At 39.7% G+C, this 19,986-nt stretch overlaps 1 protein-coding gene across 1 annotated transcript in view; it reads left to right on the top strand.

The window, feature by feature from the left end:
• The first annotated feature begins 640 nt into the window (after window positions 1-640).
• LOC141761709 (uncharacterized) overlaps window positions 641-19,986 on the top strand; it is a 40,468-nt gene continuing 21,122 nt past the window's right edge. The window contains exons 1-4 of the mRNA XM_074625271.1: window positions 641-1,364; window positions 9,625-9,771; window positions 15,697-16,271; window positions 16,790-16,948. Coding sequence (XP_074481372.1) covers window positions 641-1,364; window positions 9,625-9,771; window positions 15,697-16,271; window positions 16,790-16,948 — 1,605 coding nt within the window. The remainder of the gene's footprint in view (window positions 1,365-9,624; window positions 9,772-15,696; window positions 16,272-16,789; window positions 16,949-19,986) is intronic.

The raw sequence follows: 19,986 nt of genomic DNA, 5'->3' as shown, positions 1-19,986 counted from the left end.
GTCTCATTATTATTTTTTATAAAATACATTAAAGGTCCCATATTATAAAAAAAGTGAGATTTTCAGGTCTTATATATTATAAAAACAGGTTTAAGTGCTATATAAATACTGTTAAACTATAAAAACGCTCAATATACGGAGAAACACACACAGCCCGTATTCAGTAATTGTGCGTTTGAAACAAGCCATTAGGATTTCTGTCCATTTTGTGATGTCACAAATATACAATATTTAGACCATTACACGGTTTTAAACGTAAACATTCTAAATGTGGCCCAGTTAATTTAATGTTACAGTGTATGTGAATGACATCAGCTGACAGGATGTACACATGGACCCAAACTGTTGCATAGCAATGCAATTCCGTTGAAATGCACTAAAACGGAGCGTTTCAGACCGAGGGTAAATACAGGTATATTTAGGCAGACAGTATGAGGAAAATAAAGTTTTTTTGAACATTACAGAATGTAAACATGTTCTAGTAGAAACACAAAATACAAGTATGAACCTGAAAATGAGCAGGATATGGGACCTTTAACAGTACATAAACAGCTAGTAAGCCCCGCCTCTAGTTTTTCCCTCTCTGCCTGTCAATCAAGCCTTAACCCCGCCCCCTCCCTGGCTGCCTGTCCATCACAACATGCCCCGCCCCTTCACGTCGAGCAGTAGAGCAGCAGCAGAAAGCAGCAGCGGGTCTGTTAGAGAAGAGAGAGTAAACAGAGAGACAAGCCTCAAGATGGCTGCCTCGCTGGGCTCCGCTCACCTCACCGGAGCTGCTGCTACCGCGGCGGTCTCCTCCTCCGTCAAAAGCACCGAGGCGAAGGACAACCGCAACCGGGATTTACACCCGCCGCCGCCGCCCAAGAAGCTCCGAGTGGAGGAGAGGAGCGGTAAACCCAAGAAACTCAGCCGAGAAGCAGGAGGAGGAGTGGCAGGCAGCGGCAGCAACGGCAGAGAGAAGCTCCTCCAGCAGCCCGGGAAGCAGCAGCAGAGTTACAGCAGCTTGTGGAGCTTCAGCCCGGTGAAGACGAGCAACAACAACAACAACAACAACCCCTCGGTGGTGGTGCCTGCTGCTGTTGGTGGATCACAACCACCGACAAACACACATAAAGTCTTCAAACAGAGCGACTTCTTCCTCCACAAAGCGCCTTCCTCCTCCTCCTCTAAACGTAGAGATAAACAGCGGGAGAAGGGGAAAGGAGGAGGTGGAGAGGAGAAGAAGAAACATAAACTACTGTTGTTGACCTCCGGACCCGGGAGTAATGCTACTAACAACAACAACAACAACAACAACATCAGCAGGATTAACAACACTTCTACAGTGAAGAGAGAAAACGGAGAGGTCATGTTGACACCCAAAGGTAAGGCCACCAAGTGTTTATATTCTTTATATTTAACTTGTAAGTTTGTGTTTATTATAAGTAGAGTTGTGCCTTTCTATAGTTACTTGGCTCATCGTAGCCATGGAGATAAGAAGATGTAACCATGGGGATATGAACATGTAGCTATGGGGATATGAACATGTAACCATGGGGATATGAACCTATAGCCATGGGGATATGAACATGTAACCATGGGGATATGAACCTATGGCCATGAGGATATGAACATGTAACCATGGGGATATGAACATGTAACCATGGGGATATGAACCTATGGCCATGGGGATATGAACCTATGGCCATGGGGATATGAACATGAAACCATGGGTATATGAACATGTAACCATGAGGATATGAACATGTAACCATGGGGATATGAACATGTAACCATGGGGTATGAACCTATAGCCATGGGGATATGAACATGTAACCATGGGGATATGAACATGTAGCTATGGGGATATGAACATGTAAGCATGGGGATATGAACCTATAGCCATTGGGATATGAACATGTAACCATGGGGATATGAACATGTAACCATGGGGATATGAACCTATAGCCATGGGGTTATGAACATGAAACCATGGGTATATGAACATGTAACCATGAGGATATGAACATGTAACCATGGGGGTATGAACATGTAACCATGGGGGTATGAACATGTAACCATGAGAATATGAACATGTAACCATGGGGATATGAACATGTAACCATTGGGATATGAACATGTAACCATGGGGATATGAACATGTAGCCATGGGGATATGAAGATGTAACCATGGGGATATGAACATGTAGCCCTGACTCTCCTAATTTGTCCCGTTTTTTAAACCAGCTACTGCTCAAAATGCGCTCCTAAATGTTCTGTATGAACCCGTATATATCTCATTTTACTTATTATTGAACATTATAAAAGAGGTTCACATCGGGTTGAGCGGCTATAAAAGCCCAGTTTAGTGGATGTTTCTGCGGGTTTAGTGGATGTTTCGGCGGGCTTATGGCTGCCAACGTTCACCCGTTAGTGAACTCTCGAGCTCCACCAGCGTTTCCAGGGGCAGTGAGTCGCGCGACCTGGCCGTTTGTTACCAGCTGCTCTCATTCTGCTGCTGCGGAATTCTTACGTCGTTACGTCGTAATGACAAAATATAAGTTGTTTTTATATACAACGTAATATAATCGAGTCGATCTAAGATGTTATAAACGTTATAAAAGAGCTATAATCTGTTATTGCAGCGTAACAAATTATGATTTATTATTATTTTGTAACATTACTGCATATATATATATATATATATATACATACATATATATATATATATATATGTATGTATATATATATATATATGTGTGTTTATTTCCTTCCTACGTATAAACCTGCACGCTGCTGACAGTCATAACAGTATGACAGCCGCCCGCCATTATGTGGTAAGTGTTGTTTTGGTGGAGCACCACGCCCCCCTCTGTAACCTCAGGCTGTGTATGGGAAACACAGACACACAGCTCCACCGCTTGTTGTTGCTCCATGTTGAACAGGCAGAGCATGTTGGAGTCACTGAACCACTCCTACTACATTAAGTGGTTTTAACACTTACACCACCTTTTATTTATATACCATTTAATGTGGGTGAAAGGGGAATAAAAAAGAAATAACAGATAAGTTACAAAAACAAGAAAAGACAGCTTTTAATCGTTAAAAAAATAAACAATAACAATTTACAATATTATAATATCCCAAATACCTTATACATTATAAATACAATAAATTAAAAATACATTATAGTCTAATTACTTCATTATGTTACTATAAATATTTTATAGACATATTTAATGCCTAAATAATATATATAGGTTAAATAAAATAAATGCTTTATTTCATATATATGTGTGTATTTATATATATATATATATGTATTATTTATATTATTGCTTTCAGAATCAAACATACATCCAGCTATACGAATGATCATATTAATGTTAAAAATGTTCATAGTGTGTGAGAAAAGAATCGTTTATAAAGTGCACATTAGGTTTAGTTTATTTATATATATATATATATATATATGTGTGTATACATATATATATATATATATGTGTGTATACATATATATATATATATATTAGGGCACACCCGAATGCTTCTAGCTTCGACCGTTGTCATGGTAATCAACCTCCAAATCAGTATTAGACTGCTTTTTTTTTTTTTTTTTTATATATATACAAGTGTGTTATAATAATGTATAAATCCCATAATAACCCATGAAATAATCCCACAAATCATATTTAACATTAATTATTATTAGTTATTCTCAGACGGATATCACTGTTTGTTGTGTGTAGATGTGCGTGTGTTTACAGTAGTGTGGCAGCGGCACTGAAAAGGGGGAGTTGGAGACAGACAGAAGAACGTGTCAGCCTGCTTCGAGGCGAAGCGTCGAAATACCTTTGATTATTTCTCACCAAAGCTTCACATACCTTTGAATACTATTCACCAAAGATTCGAAGCCCAAAAAAAATGGTTTTCGGGACAGCCCTAATATATATTTTACATTAAATATGCTGCATGTAATCAACAAATATGTGGCTCAATACATCATAGACATACTGTAATTGACATCTTATTAAAATGACAAATATGTTCTTGTAGGGCTGGGCGATATGGCCAAAATCTTCTATCACAATATAGGTAATTTCATATCTCGATAGTGATATATATCACGATATAGCATGTTTTGTGGTAATTCAATAAATAAATAGTCTATATGAAATAGCCACATTGTAATGCCTATTTTGACATACTCCTGTGTGAATTAAATACTTCACAACTGAAAAGTACTGAGTACTTTCTCATTTTAAGAACTTGAGTGTAAAATGAACATAGCAGTTTTAGGGGGAAATTATAGAGAAAAAATAAATAATATAGACCTAGCCCATATTGCGATAGAAATGATATAGAAAAATATATACAATAGACATTTTATATTGTTTTGACAATATATATCATCATATTGCCCAGCCCTATGTTCCAGGATGTCACATTATTTTATAAGACAGACAGATTTTTTTTCGTCTCATTAGTAGGCCTTTTTTGCCTTTTTTATTTTCTGTGTTTTGGTGGGTTATGTCATCGTCACACCAAAGCAGTGTCTTGAAATCTCAGCATTTGCTGTGTGTAAACATCATTTGTGTGCTAGTGTTTTGGACACTAGCGGGGGGTACAGAGTGGACACATGCAAATGTGTGTGAGTGCATGATGTCACCCTTTTCCGGTTGGGTAGTTTAAGAGGTCATGACATGCTTTGAACAGCCACTGCAGTCAGCGAGAACACCAGAACGAGACGTGATGTTGTTGGCCCGTATCTCCTAACCCACACCATCAGAAACACAGTCTTGTAAACAGGCTGTGTTGGATGTGCTGGCACGCTTTATAGGGATTTCCAAACAGACAGAGGCTGGTGTTAGTGTTTACACAGTATCAGGACACAAAAGTGGGATTTAAAAATATAAGGGGAATGTCAAATAAACCATGTCTTTTAACTCAGTAATGATTTTTTGTTTTTTCAGCATTTTTTTTAGCAATCATAAGAAAAAAAGTCAATTAGTATAGTTTGATTTTGTGCATTTTAAAACTGTTAATACTGTATGCTGACGTGTTGAGAATATTTTAAAAACATTCGGCAATGTTATTTAGGTTGCAACATTTTCATCTCTGAACCTAACTGGGAAAATATAGATGCAGCCATAAATAACAACTAATAGCACTGTCAACAGTCACACTGAGGTGCTCTTGAGCAAAATACTGAACCTGTAATTGCTAGAGGTGTGGAAAAAACGATTCACCTATGTATCGTGTTTTTTTTTTTAAATGTTTTTTGATTTTTTAATGCCAGAATGAATGTATTTGCTTCATTTGAATCATGCAAAGGTAGAAGGAAGTTACCACTTTTATTGTTGTAGCATTCCGTATTCGGCAAAAACTAAGACAAACTGCAGCGAGCCAAAACGAGAAAGTAGAAAACGTTGGAGTGGCGGCATGGATTCAACCCTCACCCTCACATTTTAAATCCAAAGAGAGCTAGCGACGGACCTGGCGAAGTTAGCGGAAGTATACACGTGACTACGTCAGGTTTTCAAAATAAGGTGTTAACAAAGGGAACTGTATATATAAAATACATATATGGAAATAAGATTGATTGGATTATATTCACCAGAACTATAAAACATTACATGTCCCTTATAAATTAAAAAGAAAATACCACTGATTTGTGAGGAGAATGTCTTTATTCTTTAATTTTTGGGTTTGCTGGAAAAAACCTATTAAATAATTGCTGACAATTACTGATATATTTGATTTTAGGACATCTCTGACTACATACAGGCTGAAAATCAAATATTTTACTGTATTAATTTAGATATTTTCAAAATAAAAGTCTCAAGAGGTGTATGATTCAACTTTTTCCCATGGTCTAGTGTTAAAAAAGTTAACAAAAATCGCAATCGAATACATATCGAATCTGCAAGTGTCGTGATAGCCCTAGTAATTGCTATGGTGAGCTGCTCAATGGCCAGCTGTTGGGAGACTGTAACTATAATTGAGTAGCTTCCGATTTGAAGACAAGGAACAAGTATATGAATGTGCAGAAGAGTGTTGCTGGAAATCGCATGTTAATCCTGAGCAAAATGTTTCAAGGATTAAAATGCTCCGTTGAGCTGCACCTTCCTGTAAAAGCTGGTAACAGTGTGTCAGTGTTCCTCCTTGACTCCGTGACACAGCTGCAGTCGGCATAGGCTTAAGGTGATACTGAAAAAACCCACAAGTTTAATCGTGTTTAAAAAAATGTTTGTGCTTGCCCACCTGTTAGACAGCCTGCTGTTCAACAGGAGGACGCTGCTCTGCTCTGAAGCCGACTGTGCTCTGACCTTCCTGCAAGGGAAGAATTTTCCTACAGGGATCAGAAGAGTATCACATCATCCCAGTAATATTATTAGTGTAGGGTTTGCTGTTGGAGAGAGGCTCAAGGCGACTGCCAGGGAGCAGCGACTCCTGGTTACATTTGGTCTTGAAATAAGAGACATGAGTCTAAGTGCAGTGATCATTAACAAGCAAACATTGCTGCAGCAGGCAGGCTGATCTAGCGTGAAATACATTGTTGTTTAACTCAAAGGTCAGTGAGGTTTAATCCTCACTGAGACCAAGTTGACCTGTTGTTGACACCCAACATATTTACATGCAGTTTGAAATTATAATTATAACTAAATACAGCTCTCCTAAAGATTATCCTTCTCATGTATGATCTGGCACATACTATGTCAGATTAGCACTTATGCAAAAGCTTGTTTTTAAAAAGAGTAATATGGCTATTGGTTTGTTTTTGTGACTTCTGTGCTTATAACTATAATTTGAATTAATAGGAGCTTCCATGAACTCTTTAAACACATCAACTTACAAAACGGTGATCATGAAATCCATCTATTTTCTGATTATTCTAGTTTCCAGGGTTGCCGTGCATTGTTCTGGACATCTTTCTCACCATTGAACAAGTCGTATAAACCTGGGTTGTTGGGGAAGTAGTGTTGTAGTGACTCATGTCTGAATTGCAGTAATTAATTAGGTGTTTTGCGTGCCTGTAAATGCACCACGCCGTCTGAATCCCTGACCGTGTCTGGGACTACTCGTCTGTGGCCGTGTCTAGCGAGGGGGGGAAATGGGAGAGAAAATGAAGCCTGGCTGCAATCAGCACCCAATTAAGTTACTGTCTGCTGGGTCATTTGTTCAGTCCCAAAAATTACATGACACTTAACAGCAGTTAAGCAGTTCAATATAATGACAAAGAGTGTATGAACCGATTGCTAAATCATTTAGCGATCAGCTTGAATGGTGAAGCATGGATTTGCCACAACAGCAGGGGTGGGCTGACCATCTGGAGTAGCAGGATTTTTCCTAGTGGGCAGGTTTACCTGTAGTGAGTCCAACAACACTGATCTGAAAAGATCTCACAATATATCAGCTTTGGTTTAATGTCTGCTAAGTGACATGTCACAGTATGCTTTGAATGTAACAGTTTTCACCTTTAAAGAGGTCCTATTATACTTTTGTGCTTTGAAACATTTGTATGGTTATAACGTTTGCAAATTTAATAGAATTCTTTCATTTATTTTTCGATCAGGTTATCCTGTTCAGTGTCACGGGGAGCGGGAGGGGGGCTGGAGTGTATCCCAGCATGCATTTGGCGAGAGACAAGGGACACCCCCAGACTGGTCACCAGTCTTTTCACATTGCTAACACAAACTCACACCTGGCTGGGCTACAGCAATTTAACTGTGCTGTTCAAGGTTAACACAGGTTAAATGTAATACATTAAATCAATCAAGTTAAAAGTAGAATTTACATTTAATAAAACAAACATTAAAATGTGGCTCCCCCGTTGACTTTCTGAATTTAGGATTTTCCTCCCCAGCTCTAAAAGGTTCGATAGCAGCGGGGACTGGCGTCGTTGAAGTTAACAAACTGTCTGCCTCTGGTCCTCCGTCTTTCAAAGTGTTTTCTCTCCTGTGATCATCCAAATAGCGAAAGCCACCTGCTGGGTTCCCCTTCAAAACCTGCCGCTGCAAGAAAGTCAGAAAACAAATTCACCTGCGTGAATCCCACTAATTTCTGATTAATTTTACACCTCTAGTTATGCGCTGTGTTGCCCCGACAAAATCAACATTATTTTACAATTTAGTAACTGACCAGTTGTGACTCAAACCATGGGATGGTCTCCTTTCTCTCAAGCTGTGATAAATCACCATGTTCTCCAGCGTAACCTGGGCTAATTTTCCCCCCGTTGCCCCTAAATTAAATGTTTCTGAGTGTTGGCATGGCATGGTCTGACATGTTTTTATAAATCTGGCAGTAGATCTGAGTGAGATTTCCTTTGTAGGCAGCTTCCTGTGGAGCTAAATTGATGTTTTGAAATATGCTGTTTTTTCTCCACCAGGCAGCGTACAGTGTCTGGTAATTTAACAGCATTTATTTTGCAGAGTTCTTAAAACAGTTTGTTAACATTCTTGGCGTTCCCCCTATTAACCACAGGCTATGAAGGATAATGACTACCTGCATGTTAAGCAGCAAAGAAAAACGACTCACTAAACTTCAAAAAAACGCCAAGGCATTTCTTAAATATAATCATTGAAAAAGAGTGTATCGATTTACCTCTAATTCTCCCACTGCTCCTATAAGCCTTTTTTTACTTTCAAAGCATTTTTCTCCTTTTGATCCTGCAAACAGCGAGTCCAACCCCACTGTGTTCCCTTTCCCCACGTCCACAGGAGAGTGAACAGTCTGAAAACACAGCTTCCTTTTAAAAGGCGGATCTGACTGAGTTCAAAGAAAAAAAGTTCTTTGGAAAAGAAAAGAAAGAAAGAATCAGCAAACTGAAAAAAAAAATAAAGGATTTTTTTTTTTTTTATTTCTTTATGGGGGAAATGAAAGGAAATAAAGAATCAAAGGAGGAGATGTATAAAAGATATGATAAAATTTAAATTATTTTAAGAAAGGTGAGGTTTTTCTTAGCTCTGCTGGAGGCGAGAGATGCTGATTTACACCCAGCCACACTTAAACACACCTCTCAGACAGCACCGAAGAGGTGCGTGATATTTACATTTTAAACTGGTGCTCTCATCCAGAGCGATTTGCAGTGAGTGCAACATTAGAGTGCACTCCTTGATCTGTAATATTCCCTCAACACCGTAATGATTCTGTCAAATGGAGAAACGCTGGAAAAGGAAATAAAATGAGTCAAAAAGCAAAGGGAGGATTTTAGGACTGTTAAGACCAGGGCATATTGAAGCTGGCAGAGGCAGAGAACATGAGATGGGGGGGAAGAAACGTGAGTTATATATTGATGAGATTTAGCTTTAAGGTTATGTGTGAAGTTGCAGAGTGACTGCTGCAGTCTTAAAGGGAATTGGAAGGTCATTACAGTGCTGAGGAGATAAGAGTAGAGGCTTGGTGGAGAGATGGATTTGTTGCAGCAGGGAAGGAAGAGCCAAACATTTTGTAGGAGGAAGACCAACAAGATTAAGAAAGGGGTGATGGCCAAGGTGAAGCACTTGGCAAGAGTTTAGTTAAGGGGTTAGAGGGAAAAAATCGAAGTGAATGGAGTGTAGTATGTGTGTAGTGAGTAAATCTGGGCGCTAACGCTAATGTGTTTCTACCATGGAGACCTGAATCTCTCCTCTCTGCTATCCACAGAGCACTCTAACAAGGACAAGGCGAAGGAGAGAGACCGAGAGGAGAGGGAGAAGAAGAAGGTCAGAGACCGAGAGAAGGAGAAGAAGAAGCACAAAGTGATAAACGAGATCAAGAGGGAGAACGGAGAAGTCAAGCAGCCGATTAAAGGTTGGTGGAAAAACACACACATTAATGCAAACCAAGTGATTTATGCAGGGCTGAAAGATTCTTTTTCCAGTTAATCGTTTGGTCCATAAAATGTTAGAAAGTAGTCATAAAAGGCCCATTATGATTTCCCAGAGACTATGGGGATGTCTTCAAATTGATTTTTATGTCCAACCAGCAGTCCAAAACCAAAAAGTATTCCATTTACAGTGATATTTAAAATGTTGTGGCCTTCCCCAGCGGATGGAGTTGCTCAGTTGTTTCTGCATTAGATACTTGACAAATCTCCCATTAAGCTACAATTTGAACAGATTAAAAAATGTGCGATTAATCCATTATCCATTTTATGCCACTTATCTGGATCCAGGTTGCATACATTTAATGAATTATATCATTAGGAATTATTGTGATTTACTGCTAGGAAATACTGAGAAAAATGTAGCGTAATAATACATAATTCCTACTGGATTTCCATCATACTTTAATATTTTAGCCAGTATGATTGTGAAACAGGTATTTAACTGCATTCTATGAGGTATTAAAAACGTCTTAAATTGAACCCGGTCAACACTGGCAGAAACCCTGGTATCTACAGTACAATATTAAAATACAATATAAACACAATTGTTTGTATAATATGTGTAAGTCTCTCAGAAAGCAGCTATTAGCACCAGACACTGGAAGCATTTATGTAATTCAGTCCAGTTAGTTGCAGGTAAAAATGCATCACAAATGTTGCGCTGAGTTGATTCATAAATGATGTACAAGTGCATCCAGTTGTACCCCAGCATTTGGCCCACTTTCACTTGCTGCTGTACAGTACATCATCATCATCATCTTTGTAACATACAAAGCACAGTGTGGCCGTAGTTATGAATATTTTATTTTTTCTCAGGGTACCTTTGCACTGTGTTGCTCCTCACATGGAGAATTTGTGCTTTGGGGTTATTTCATCTGACCTGTGTGTGTGTGTGTGTTTATGTGTGCAGGCTGATTGTGCATCTGGTAGCTACGGTAGGATTGTAACAGGAGAAGCTGAGAAACAAGCCGAGGTCTTGTGTCTAGTGCCACTCCGTCTCTCTCTGTCTCTCACTTTAGTTCAGGAATGTATTCTTAATGTGATTCTTACCAAACTAAATGTATGAATAACATTAGGAAAACACTCTTAACAGAGAGCAAGCCATAGTCAGTGCTTTAATGGTGAGTCAGTTGATCGATTAGTTGATAGACAGAATCATTTTGATTATTAACTATTAAAGTTATTTATCGAACATTTGCTGTCCCAGCTTTGCAAATGTGAGAATTATCTTTTTTTCCATTAAAAAGAAAATATTGCAGATTGAATCCTTTATTTGATTTGGACTGTTAGTTGGACAAAAACTATTTGAAGACATCAACTTTGTCTCTGGGTAATTGTGATTGCATTTGTTCACTATTTTCTGGCATTAAATACTCTAAATGAATAATTTATAATACGAGAAAAATAACCAACAACTGTTAGTTGCAATCCTAAACGTAATTGTCTTTATAATTCTTTACTGTATGACTAATATGGGATTGTTGAGACCAATATCCACAAAAAGTTGGTCAATATTACATTTTACGTTGTAATATTATGCTTAACGTAAATATTTTTGGCAATGAACCTCTTTAAAAGAAATTGTTAAAGAGGCAGGACACTTTACTGTTGAACAACTTCACTAAACACTATTGTATATGATAATGAAGCGGTCCCCAGCAAAAAGGAGAATAATTTATTTTCACTATAATTCCAACACAATGACAGAATGTGTGACTATTTCGGTCATGGGTTTCATACACTTTCTGTAATAAAACATCTAAAAGAAAAAAATCCTCTCAGATGGGGTCCGATGGTCTAATTTGTACCAATTTAGAGGTCCTTGACATGAAAAGGTTTGGGAACCACTGAGTTAAACCGTAGATGAACTACAAATAAAAACACATTATAGATTTTCAAACCTTGAATTAAGAAAATACAGGTCAAAATGCATACAAATGTACCATATAAAACATTTATGGACTATAATTTCAGTGTGCGTAGCTGCCAAATGTACACAAACAGATATGTGACAGGCCACCGTTACAGCCTACAGGTGTGTATCAGTCGGGCTCTGTTGTGTGTTCATGTCTGCACTTTATGAATGTGGTGTCGAGTTTCATTGTTTACCTTTCGACAGTAGTGAATTATTTGCGGAGCGCTGTTACGTAATGTCCCTCTCTCTCTCTCTGTACTTGACTTTACCTTTTTAAACAGACATTCACACACACTGACATGTATACATGGACTCACCACTCTTATTCAGATGGATTAGATTTGTTCTAAAGCTTCAGTCAGGCTCGCAGTGTCTCTGTGCCGGTATGCTCTGACCACACTGTGACATTTGAAGGACTTAGTAAGGCTTTGGCCACACATACCACAGCTAGTATCTGTCTGCAGATGGAAATTACAGCTCACTCTTTCAACCTTCATACTTTCTGTGAGGTGGGCAGGCGCCCTTTTAATGTTGGCTCATCTTCTCCGTACGAGTGTAAGAAGCGGAGAGGTGAATTAAGAGGAAGGGAGAGGCTGATAAAAAGAGTCAGTGTGTGTTATTAAGTCTGCAGTCATCCCGCCAGAGAGGCTCGTATTTAATCATGTGTGTATACGATGATAGAGGCACGCTGGGATACATGGTGGGAATCTGAGTCCAGAGGGAGACGAGGAGCCACCAGAGAGTGGGTTTTCAGTAATAGTGAGCGAGGCATTTAATCAGCGAGTGTTAAGTTTGCAAATGTTGGGAGTGATGGAGTCAAGAGAGGGGAAGTTAGAAATTCAATCAGTGAGAGAGTGTTAAGTTTACAATTGGAAAGGACGACAGAGAGAGAGGTGCGCCCAGAGGAAACGTATATAGGAAATCAATAAGCAGCAAGCAGCTGTTCTGACAGCAAGGCTGCTTTATTACCACTGAGGCTGTTTGTTTGTGTGGCCCGCTGTGTGTGTGTGTGTTTATTTATTTGACTGGGAACTTCTCTGACCTTAAACTGATCGTGACCGCCTCGCCAAGTGGTTCACTCTCGAACAAATGTGTGTGTTTGTGTGTAAGCAAAAGAGGGAGATCCCAGTTTGTACACACGTTTTTTTTTATTGTTAGAGGAAAATCAAACATAATTGTGGACATTTTTTTCAATGTGTTGAACCTCGATGAAGTAAATTATAACTTTTTTTTTAGAGCAGCTGACAGTGATTGAACAAGGAGGGATTCATGACAGGTGTCATGGCTCTTGATCAGAGCAGAAATAGTCAGTAGTTTAGTAGTTGATCAATAAAAACTTCACATGAACAATTTTTTGAATTTTGATTAATCACTTAAAGGAAAAGTGTGTAATATTTAGAGGGATCTATTGGCAGAAATGGAAAATAATATTAATAAGTATGTTTTCTTTAGTGTATAATCACCTGAGCCGTTGTGTTTTCGTTACCTTAGTATGAGCTATATATGGAGCAGGTCTTCTTCACGGATTCTGCCATGTTTCTACTGTAGCCCAGAACGGACAAACCAAACACTTGCTCTAGAGAGGGCCTTTCACATTTTCACAACGGCCGCTGTAGTTCTCCTACGGGCCTGGCACACGGTACAAGTTTCAGTTGGTTGCAATCTGCAACCTCACAGCTAGATGTTGCTGGATCCTACACACTGCACCTTTAAGTCAGTTTTTAAAGTAAAAATGACAAAAAAATGTACTGGTTCTAGCTTTTAAAATGTGAGGAACATGTTTTATATCATCGTGAATTTAACATTGTTAAATTTTAGACTGTTGTTCAAACAAAATAAGACATTTAAAGATGTCAGTTTGGGCTTTTCTTGGACATTCTGTCGACCGAATAACTGGCGGATTAATCAATATAAAAAGATAATTGTTAGTTGCAGATTTACTTTTTATAACATAAAACATATAATAAGAATAGGGCTGTCCTCGACCAAAGAAATTCTTAATCGATTAGTTGATTTAATCGACAGATCTGTGAAACTGAGTTTACCACTTTAAATCTGGTGTTTACCAGAGATGTGCTCATAAGTTTCTTGGAAATAAGTCATTCAGCATGAAAAAAAAGCATAAAAAGACTAAGACCGAAACAACAGATTAGTCAACTAATCGAGTAAGAGGGTGCAGCCCTAAGCAAGAGTATGTAAAACATAAGACAGTATATATGTTGTTTGCATTGTACACATGAGCTTCACTGTAAAAGTCTTTCATCTACCTGGAATCAATTAGCCACGAAAGAGCCGTAGCTGGAAGGCTTTCATTATGAAGCAGCTGCAGGCACACAACACACTCACATAAATGTTTAACATAGTTGAGAAGTAGTTGCCTTATAAAACGTTGACTACTTCTGTATTTTGTACCTTTTAATAGTGCTTTTGGTCTGTGTACCAGAGCAGAATATGATTGAATATTGGATAAATAGAATAGTGTTATTATTGTAATCTGAACATAAGTTTGAGGGGGAAAAAAACAGGATTTATTCTCGGTATCTATATTTGAAGTTTGCACAAGCCGTGAGACTTGCATCTTTATATTATATCTGTTTATTACATTTCTTATCACCATTGTAATACCCAACAAATTTATCACACATCACATATTTTCTCTCCATATCTCGCTGCTCTTCTGTGGATTGAGGAAGTTTGAGGTGTGTGAATAAACGTGTGTGTGTAGAGAGAGAATTGGGGGAGGGGTGACTTGTGGGTTAAAGAGCTTTTGGATTAGTAGCTTTAGGTATTGTACTGCAAATACCAACTTGCTGTTGCTCTCTTTATTGCTCACATTATGTTACCCTCTCTCTCTCTGCTCTTTTTCAGTCTGTCGTTCATTCCTGCCTTATCTGGCGTTGAACGTGTGTGGGTTACAAACTAGACTGACGGTGTGTGTGTGTGTGTGTGTGTGTGAATGAGATGATAACTGATATTTGAATAATGCTGAGGCAGCAGCTGTCTAAGTGACTCACATGCACATATACAGTAACTGTTTACATGTCCACTTGTTTACACAACCGCTGCTGGGTAAGAATGAACCAGCCAGGCAGCAACATGTTCCCAAATAAAACACACACACACACACACACACACACGTACAGTAGCACTGTGCATAAATCTGCATGTTCCACTCTGTCCCGCCTCAGGCGTCCAAGACACGGTCGGTCCACCATGTACGGTATTATCTCCGCTCAGATATGCCACTCGAAAGCTCGTTTCCTGGCTTAGTCATATCTGCTTTTTCTCAAGGGATGCCATATCAGGGCTCTGCAAATTTATTTTCTGCATGCACCCCAGGAGACGCACACCATCTGGGAGAAGCTATGAGTCATCTGTCTACACTTACTTAAAATAGTTAGGACTCATTATTTTTTTGTGTTATTGTTTTTTAAATAGGGAATTTATCAGGTAGCAGTTTGTTTTGATCATTAAAATCAGAGACAGTAAATAATATAACAATATTTACTGGGTATTGTTTCTTTTTTTTTTACCTGTTTTGGCTGAGCATAATCAGCACCTCATTTACAATTTTCCCTATTTTTCTCCACACCTTATTTTACTGGAAGTTTTTTTCTGAGCTTTCGTCATTTCAAGAGGACCTGATTCACTGTAAAGTACAGTGAAAATTGTCTTCTTACAGCAGGGGAATGAAAAGGGTTGAGGATTGGTTTGTTGATCCATCACACAGCAGACTTGAATAGATTTTTATTTCTACAAAGCTTACATGAATGATGTGTCTCCCTACTCCCTTTTTAAGCCTTTTCAAAATTTGATTTTTTTTCATATTTTTGTGTGGATCTTTTAAGAATGTCTTCTCCTGTAAAAAGTCTCTTCTCTCTAAATAATAAAGTCCTTCCCTCCTCTCTCTCTCTCTCTCTGTCACTCTGTCCAGATGAAAAAGAGAAAGCCAAGATCAACTCGGAGGAGCTGCAAATCAAAAAAGTGAAGAAGAAAAAGAAGAAGAAACACAAAGAGGGGGAGAAGCACAAACGAGTGAAGATGTACCACCGCTCCAGCCAAACCGTTTGCGCTGGCCTGCTTCTCCTCCCTTCGTCCTCTCCACCTCCTGCCTCCTCATCCTCTGATCCCACTCAAAACTCCTCCCTGTCTCCGTTCAAGTCCCCTCTACCCGTTTACCCTCCACCCAACAACAAAACTGCACATCTCTTACCTTCCGCTCCTCATATCGCCCCCAAATCCCTCTTTAACTGCGCCCTCCTGAACTCTCTGAACCCTCCGTCATCCTCCATGAAGCAACCTTCCCAAACCAAACACCAGCCGCAGTGCACCTACCCCGGCATGGCGGGCCTGGAGTTTGCCCAGTACATCCACATAGAGAACCAGCCTAACGGAGGGGCCCTGGTGGCCCACGCCTACACGTCCCAGCTCTCCTCTCTCTCCACGGACCAGAGGCAGAGATTTGCCCAGGAGTTTGTCACCTTGGCTTTCAGCGAGGACTCCTCCCAGGTATGGCAGAGATATTGATCAGATCGATCCATGGGTGTTGGACATGCTGAAAATGAATGGAGCACTTTAAACAGATAGTTTGGGGGTTTTGAAGTGGGGTTGTATGAGGTACTTATCCATAGTCAGTGTATTACCTACAGTAGATGACGGTCAGCACGCCCCCAGTTTGGAGAAACAGACAGGAGTTACCACACTGGAGTAAAGCAATGTAATCTAAAAATAGCGTGCACTTAAACTGGTATAGATTTTTTTAGGTGGGCCTTTCTTTTAGGTGGTTAAAATATGTTTTGCTGACAGCCCGTCCACAGCAGTAACTCCTGTCTGTTTCAACAAACTGGAGGCATGCCGACGGTCATCTACTGTAGGTAATACACCGACTATGGATAAGTACCTCATACAACCCCACTTCAAAACATCCGAACTATCCTTTTAACCTCGTAGAATTTGTTTAATTTTTAGGTCGTTTTTTTCCAACTCTAATCTAATATTTAGATTTCTTTACTGTCCTTGTTTTCCAGGCAGCTCATTACGTCATGGGAATCATCCACGGAGAAGCCGGCTACCTTCCCGACTTCCTGGACTACTTCTCAACCAAGTTCCCATCAGCTCCAGTCAAAATGGAAATACTGGGAAAGAAGGACATAGAAACCACCACCATGGTTAATTTCTACTCTCAGGTCAGTCAGACACAAACACACACAGGGAGAATAGGTGTGTGGGGTGGGACGCTGGTGGGACAGATGTACACAATGCTGCTATAACTGAACTGACATATTGCTCATCTGAAAAACGGATTTACACAGTTTTCGTTTTTGGTTGTTCAGTTCTGGAGCGGTAGACACAGCGAGCACAGAGCAGATGGTGAGCTTTCAGACATGAAAAGTATCAAAAATAAGGTCTGAAGTCCAAAATAGCAAGGCGGAGTGCTTCCAAGCCTCTTACTTTCTGTCCTCTGTATATAATCTATTTGGCTGAATATCAGTATCACAACCGTCCATGAACGCAGGACCTGTTGAGACACTGTCTAGATAGTTGCTTTTGTGGCCATAGAAAGTACCAAAACTTCCTGTTCTGATGAAGTCACAAGATGCAGTAAGTGTATTTTGAGGTCATATGATAGAGAGCACACACTGTAGGTGAAGTGAAACGGGAAATAATGACACAAATACATATCTGCAACTTGGTCTACGCAGCATTTCTTTTGTTCTAAGACATTCTTACACATGCAGGCACACACACAGGAAGAGGTGGAGGCCCACTAATCACTTCTCTGACGTTTTCTACAAATTAACAAATGAAAAGTGTTCTACATGCACAGACAAGTGCACACACATGCGTACACACCTTAATTTCTGTTTAAAATGGGACATGTTGATCTCATCTTGATCTCTGGGTCAGTATTTTGTACATGTGAGCAAAGATCAAGAAAGATATTGCGGTGAATAATATTATACTTTTTACGGCACACATATACTGCATTTAAGAAGCATTTATGTGCAGTTTTGTGTTTGTTAATGAAGAAGGAAGACTGATAGAAATGATATAAGAAGGAGAACGGAAGGAAGGAAAAAATGTTGATACAGTAAGTCGAGGGAGAGGATGAAGGGATGTCGAGGGAGGGAACAAGATCGATTGAAGGAAAAGACGGGAAGACTGCTGTATGCAGATGAAAAAGTTGTATTGTCGAGGCTTCAACCATCTGGTTTGAGCATCTGCCTCAATCTGTCCAGCATTAAACAGCTTTTGGCATTCACACAGATGTCTGATTTCTCCGAGTAAATGTCAACATTAACAACGACGGCGGACAGAGTTGTGTGCAGTGCGCAGGTGGGGGGACTGCTCTCACTTCACAAAGCAAAGTTGAAGCGAGAGCAAGAGGGCAACATATTAGAGGGTGAAAACCCGAGGGAAGTCGACAAAGACGCAAGAGGGGAAAGGTGGGGAGAGAGCAAAGGGCTACGTAAGAAAACAAACTGAAAAAGATGAAAAATAAGGTTGATATCAGAATAGGAAAGTGACACAAAAGGTGTGAAAACAAGAAGTGGTGAGAGATGACTCCTCGCTTGAGTCAAAACCAACACAAAAAGGTGTTTTTCTTCTCCCTTCTCCCACTCCTCATCATACTGCACAACCTTTTGAGGACAACCGGAAGAACAAGAAATGTGTGTTTTTGCTGCTGGCGTCTGTCTGGATTGTCTCTGAGGACGGCGACACAGCTAGACCTCTTCATTTAGAGCTGTCCCGCCGTCTATAGTTCACTAATGAAAAGCCTTTTGTTGCCTCAAACCTCCTGAGTGGCTTTCTATTGAGATACTGCCTGCTCTTTTTCAATGTGAGTGCTTGCCACACCAGCTACCAGTGTAGCTGTAGTGTGTGTGTGATACTACAGGGGGTAGAGCAGTTTATGCTCTCTAACGCTCTCCTTCTGGTTATTTTTTCCCCCTAATAATTATGAAATATTCATAATGTTATTCTGCGTGTTTGTTTCTGTTTTGGCCAGCTCTGCTTCAACAAACACATCTTTGATCTCGGCATGTGTCTGAGTAAATGAAACCAAAGATAATGAATGAGTTAAACGTTGAAATTGTCCATTGTCTTAACTGAGTTTTACCCTGCAAACCTGTGTCCTAACTGAGCTGTCCCTTTAAGAGTAGTGTTCCTTGCAGGGCTAACGTCATTGTCCACTGGTCTTGTTAATTTTTCCCCCTCCCTCCTAGCTTTCAGCAGTGACCTTGGGAAGTAGACATACAGTCTACTACACACACACAAACAGATGTGAGCATGCACACTGATATATACACACACACACACAGGCAGATTAATGATTTCCCTCACACATTTTTCCTCCACCTTTCTTCCTCTCCAGCTCTCCCTCTCTTTAGTGTCTCCCTCCCTCTGCGTTAGTCTGTCTTTTATCCCTCCACTCTTTATGTTCCCTGCTCAGTTGTTTGCTCCTCTGTTCCAGTTGCAAACGACTGGACAGCTGTGCAAGAGGAAAAGAAGGGAGGAATTAGCAACGGCTTGCAATGTCCTTTTGGTGTTTGTGTACGTGTGTGCATTCATTCTCCTCGCTTAGTTTTATTCCGCAGGAGTATGACACACAAATCACCCACGCACTTCTTCACTCGTACTCGATAATGAGCCGTGTGTGTGCAGAATTTGACTGCAGGTATCAAAGTTGCTTCGCTGCCGCTCAGGCGGCGCGTGAGTGTTTTGTATTCAGTGCCTGACTGAAGGCATTTTCAGTGGTGCGAAGGATTATAGAAGATTACAGCACTCCATTTTCTCAGGGCAAGTACAGCCCAGCAGCCAATACATGATGTGCTTCGACAGTGAGGTAATTTGGTCTTTCCGGTTTAGTCACTAAGTAATAATTTAGTTACGAGAGATTAATGCAATGCAAAAGAACAGATTGCAGTTTTTTAATTTTACATTAATCTGTGCTCACATTGTGCTCATGTGTATACTCATAGCTGCACAAGAGCATCCACAACAATGCGCTGTAATGTAAACTAGCTAACAGATGGCATGTTTAGGGGCATGATTAGAATAATGGTCTGTAATTCATTTGTATTACAAAATGGAGAATTCTTCAGTAAATTTAATCTCAACTGCTCTATTCGATGATATAATAACTCCCATCATAACAATTATTCAACAGGTTTTGATGCACTCCAGTATTGTATCAGATCTGAGCTCTTAACCAAGGCACCAA

Source organism: Sebastes fasciatus, chromosome 23 (assembly GCF_043250625.1).
Source record: "Sebastes fasciatus isolate fSebFas1 chromosome 23, fSebFas1.pri, whole genome shotgun sequence".
Classification (NCBI taxonomy): Eukaryota; Metazoa; Chordata; class Actinopteri; order Perciformes; family Sebastidae; genus Sebastes; species Sebastes fasciatus.
This window is presented reverse-complemented; position numbering and strand designations above follow the sequence as displayed.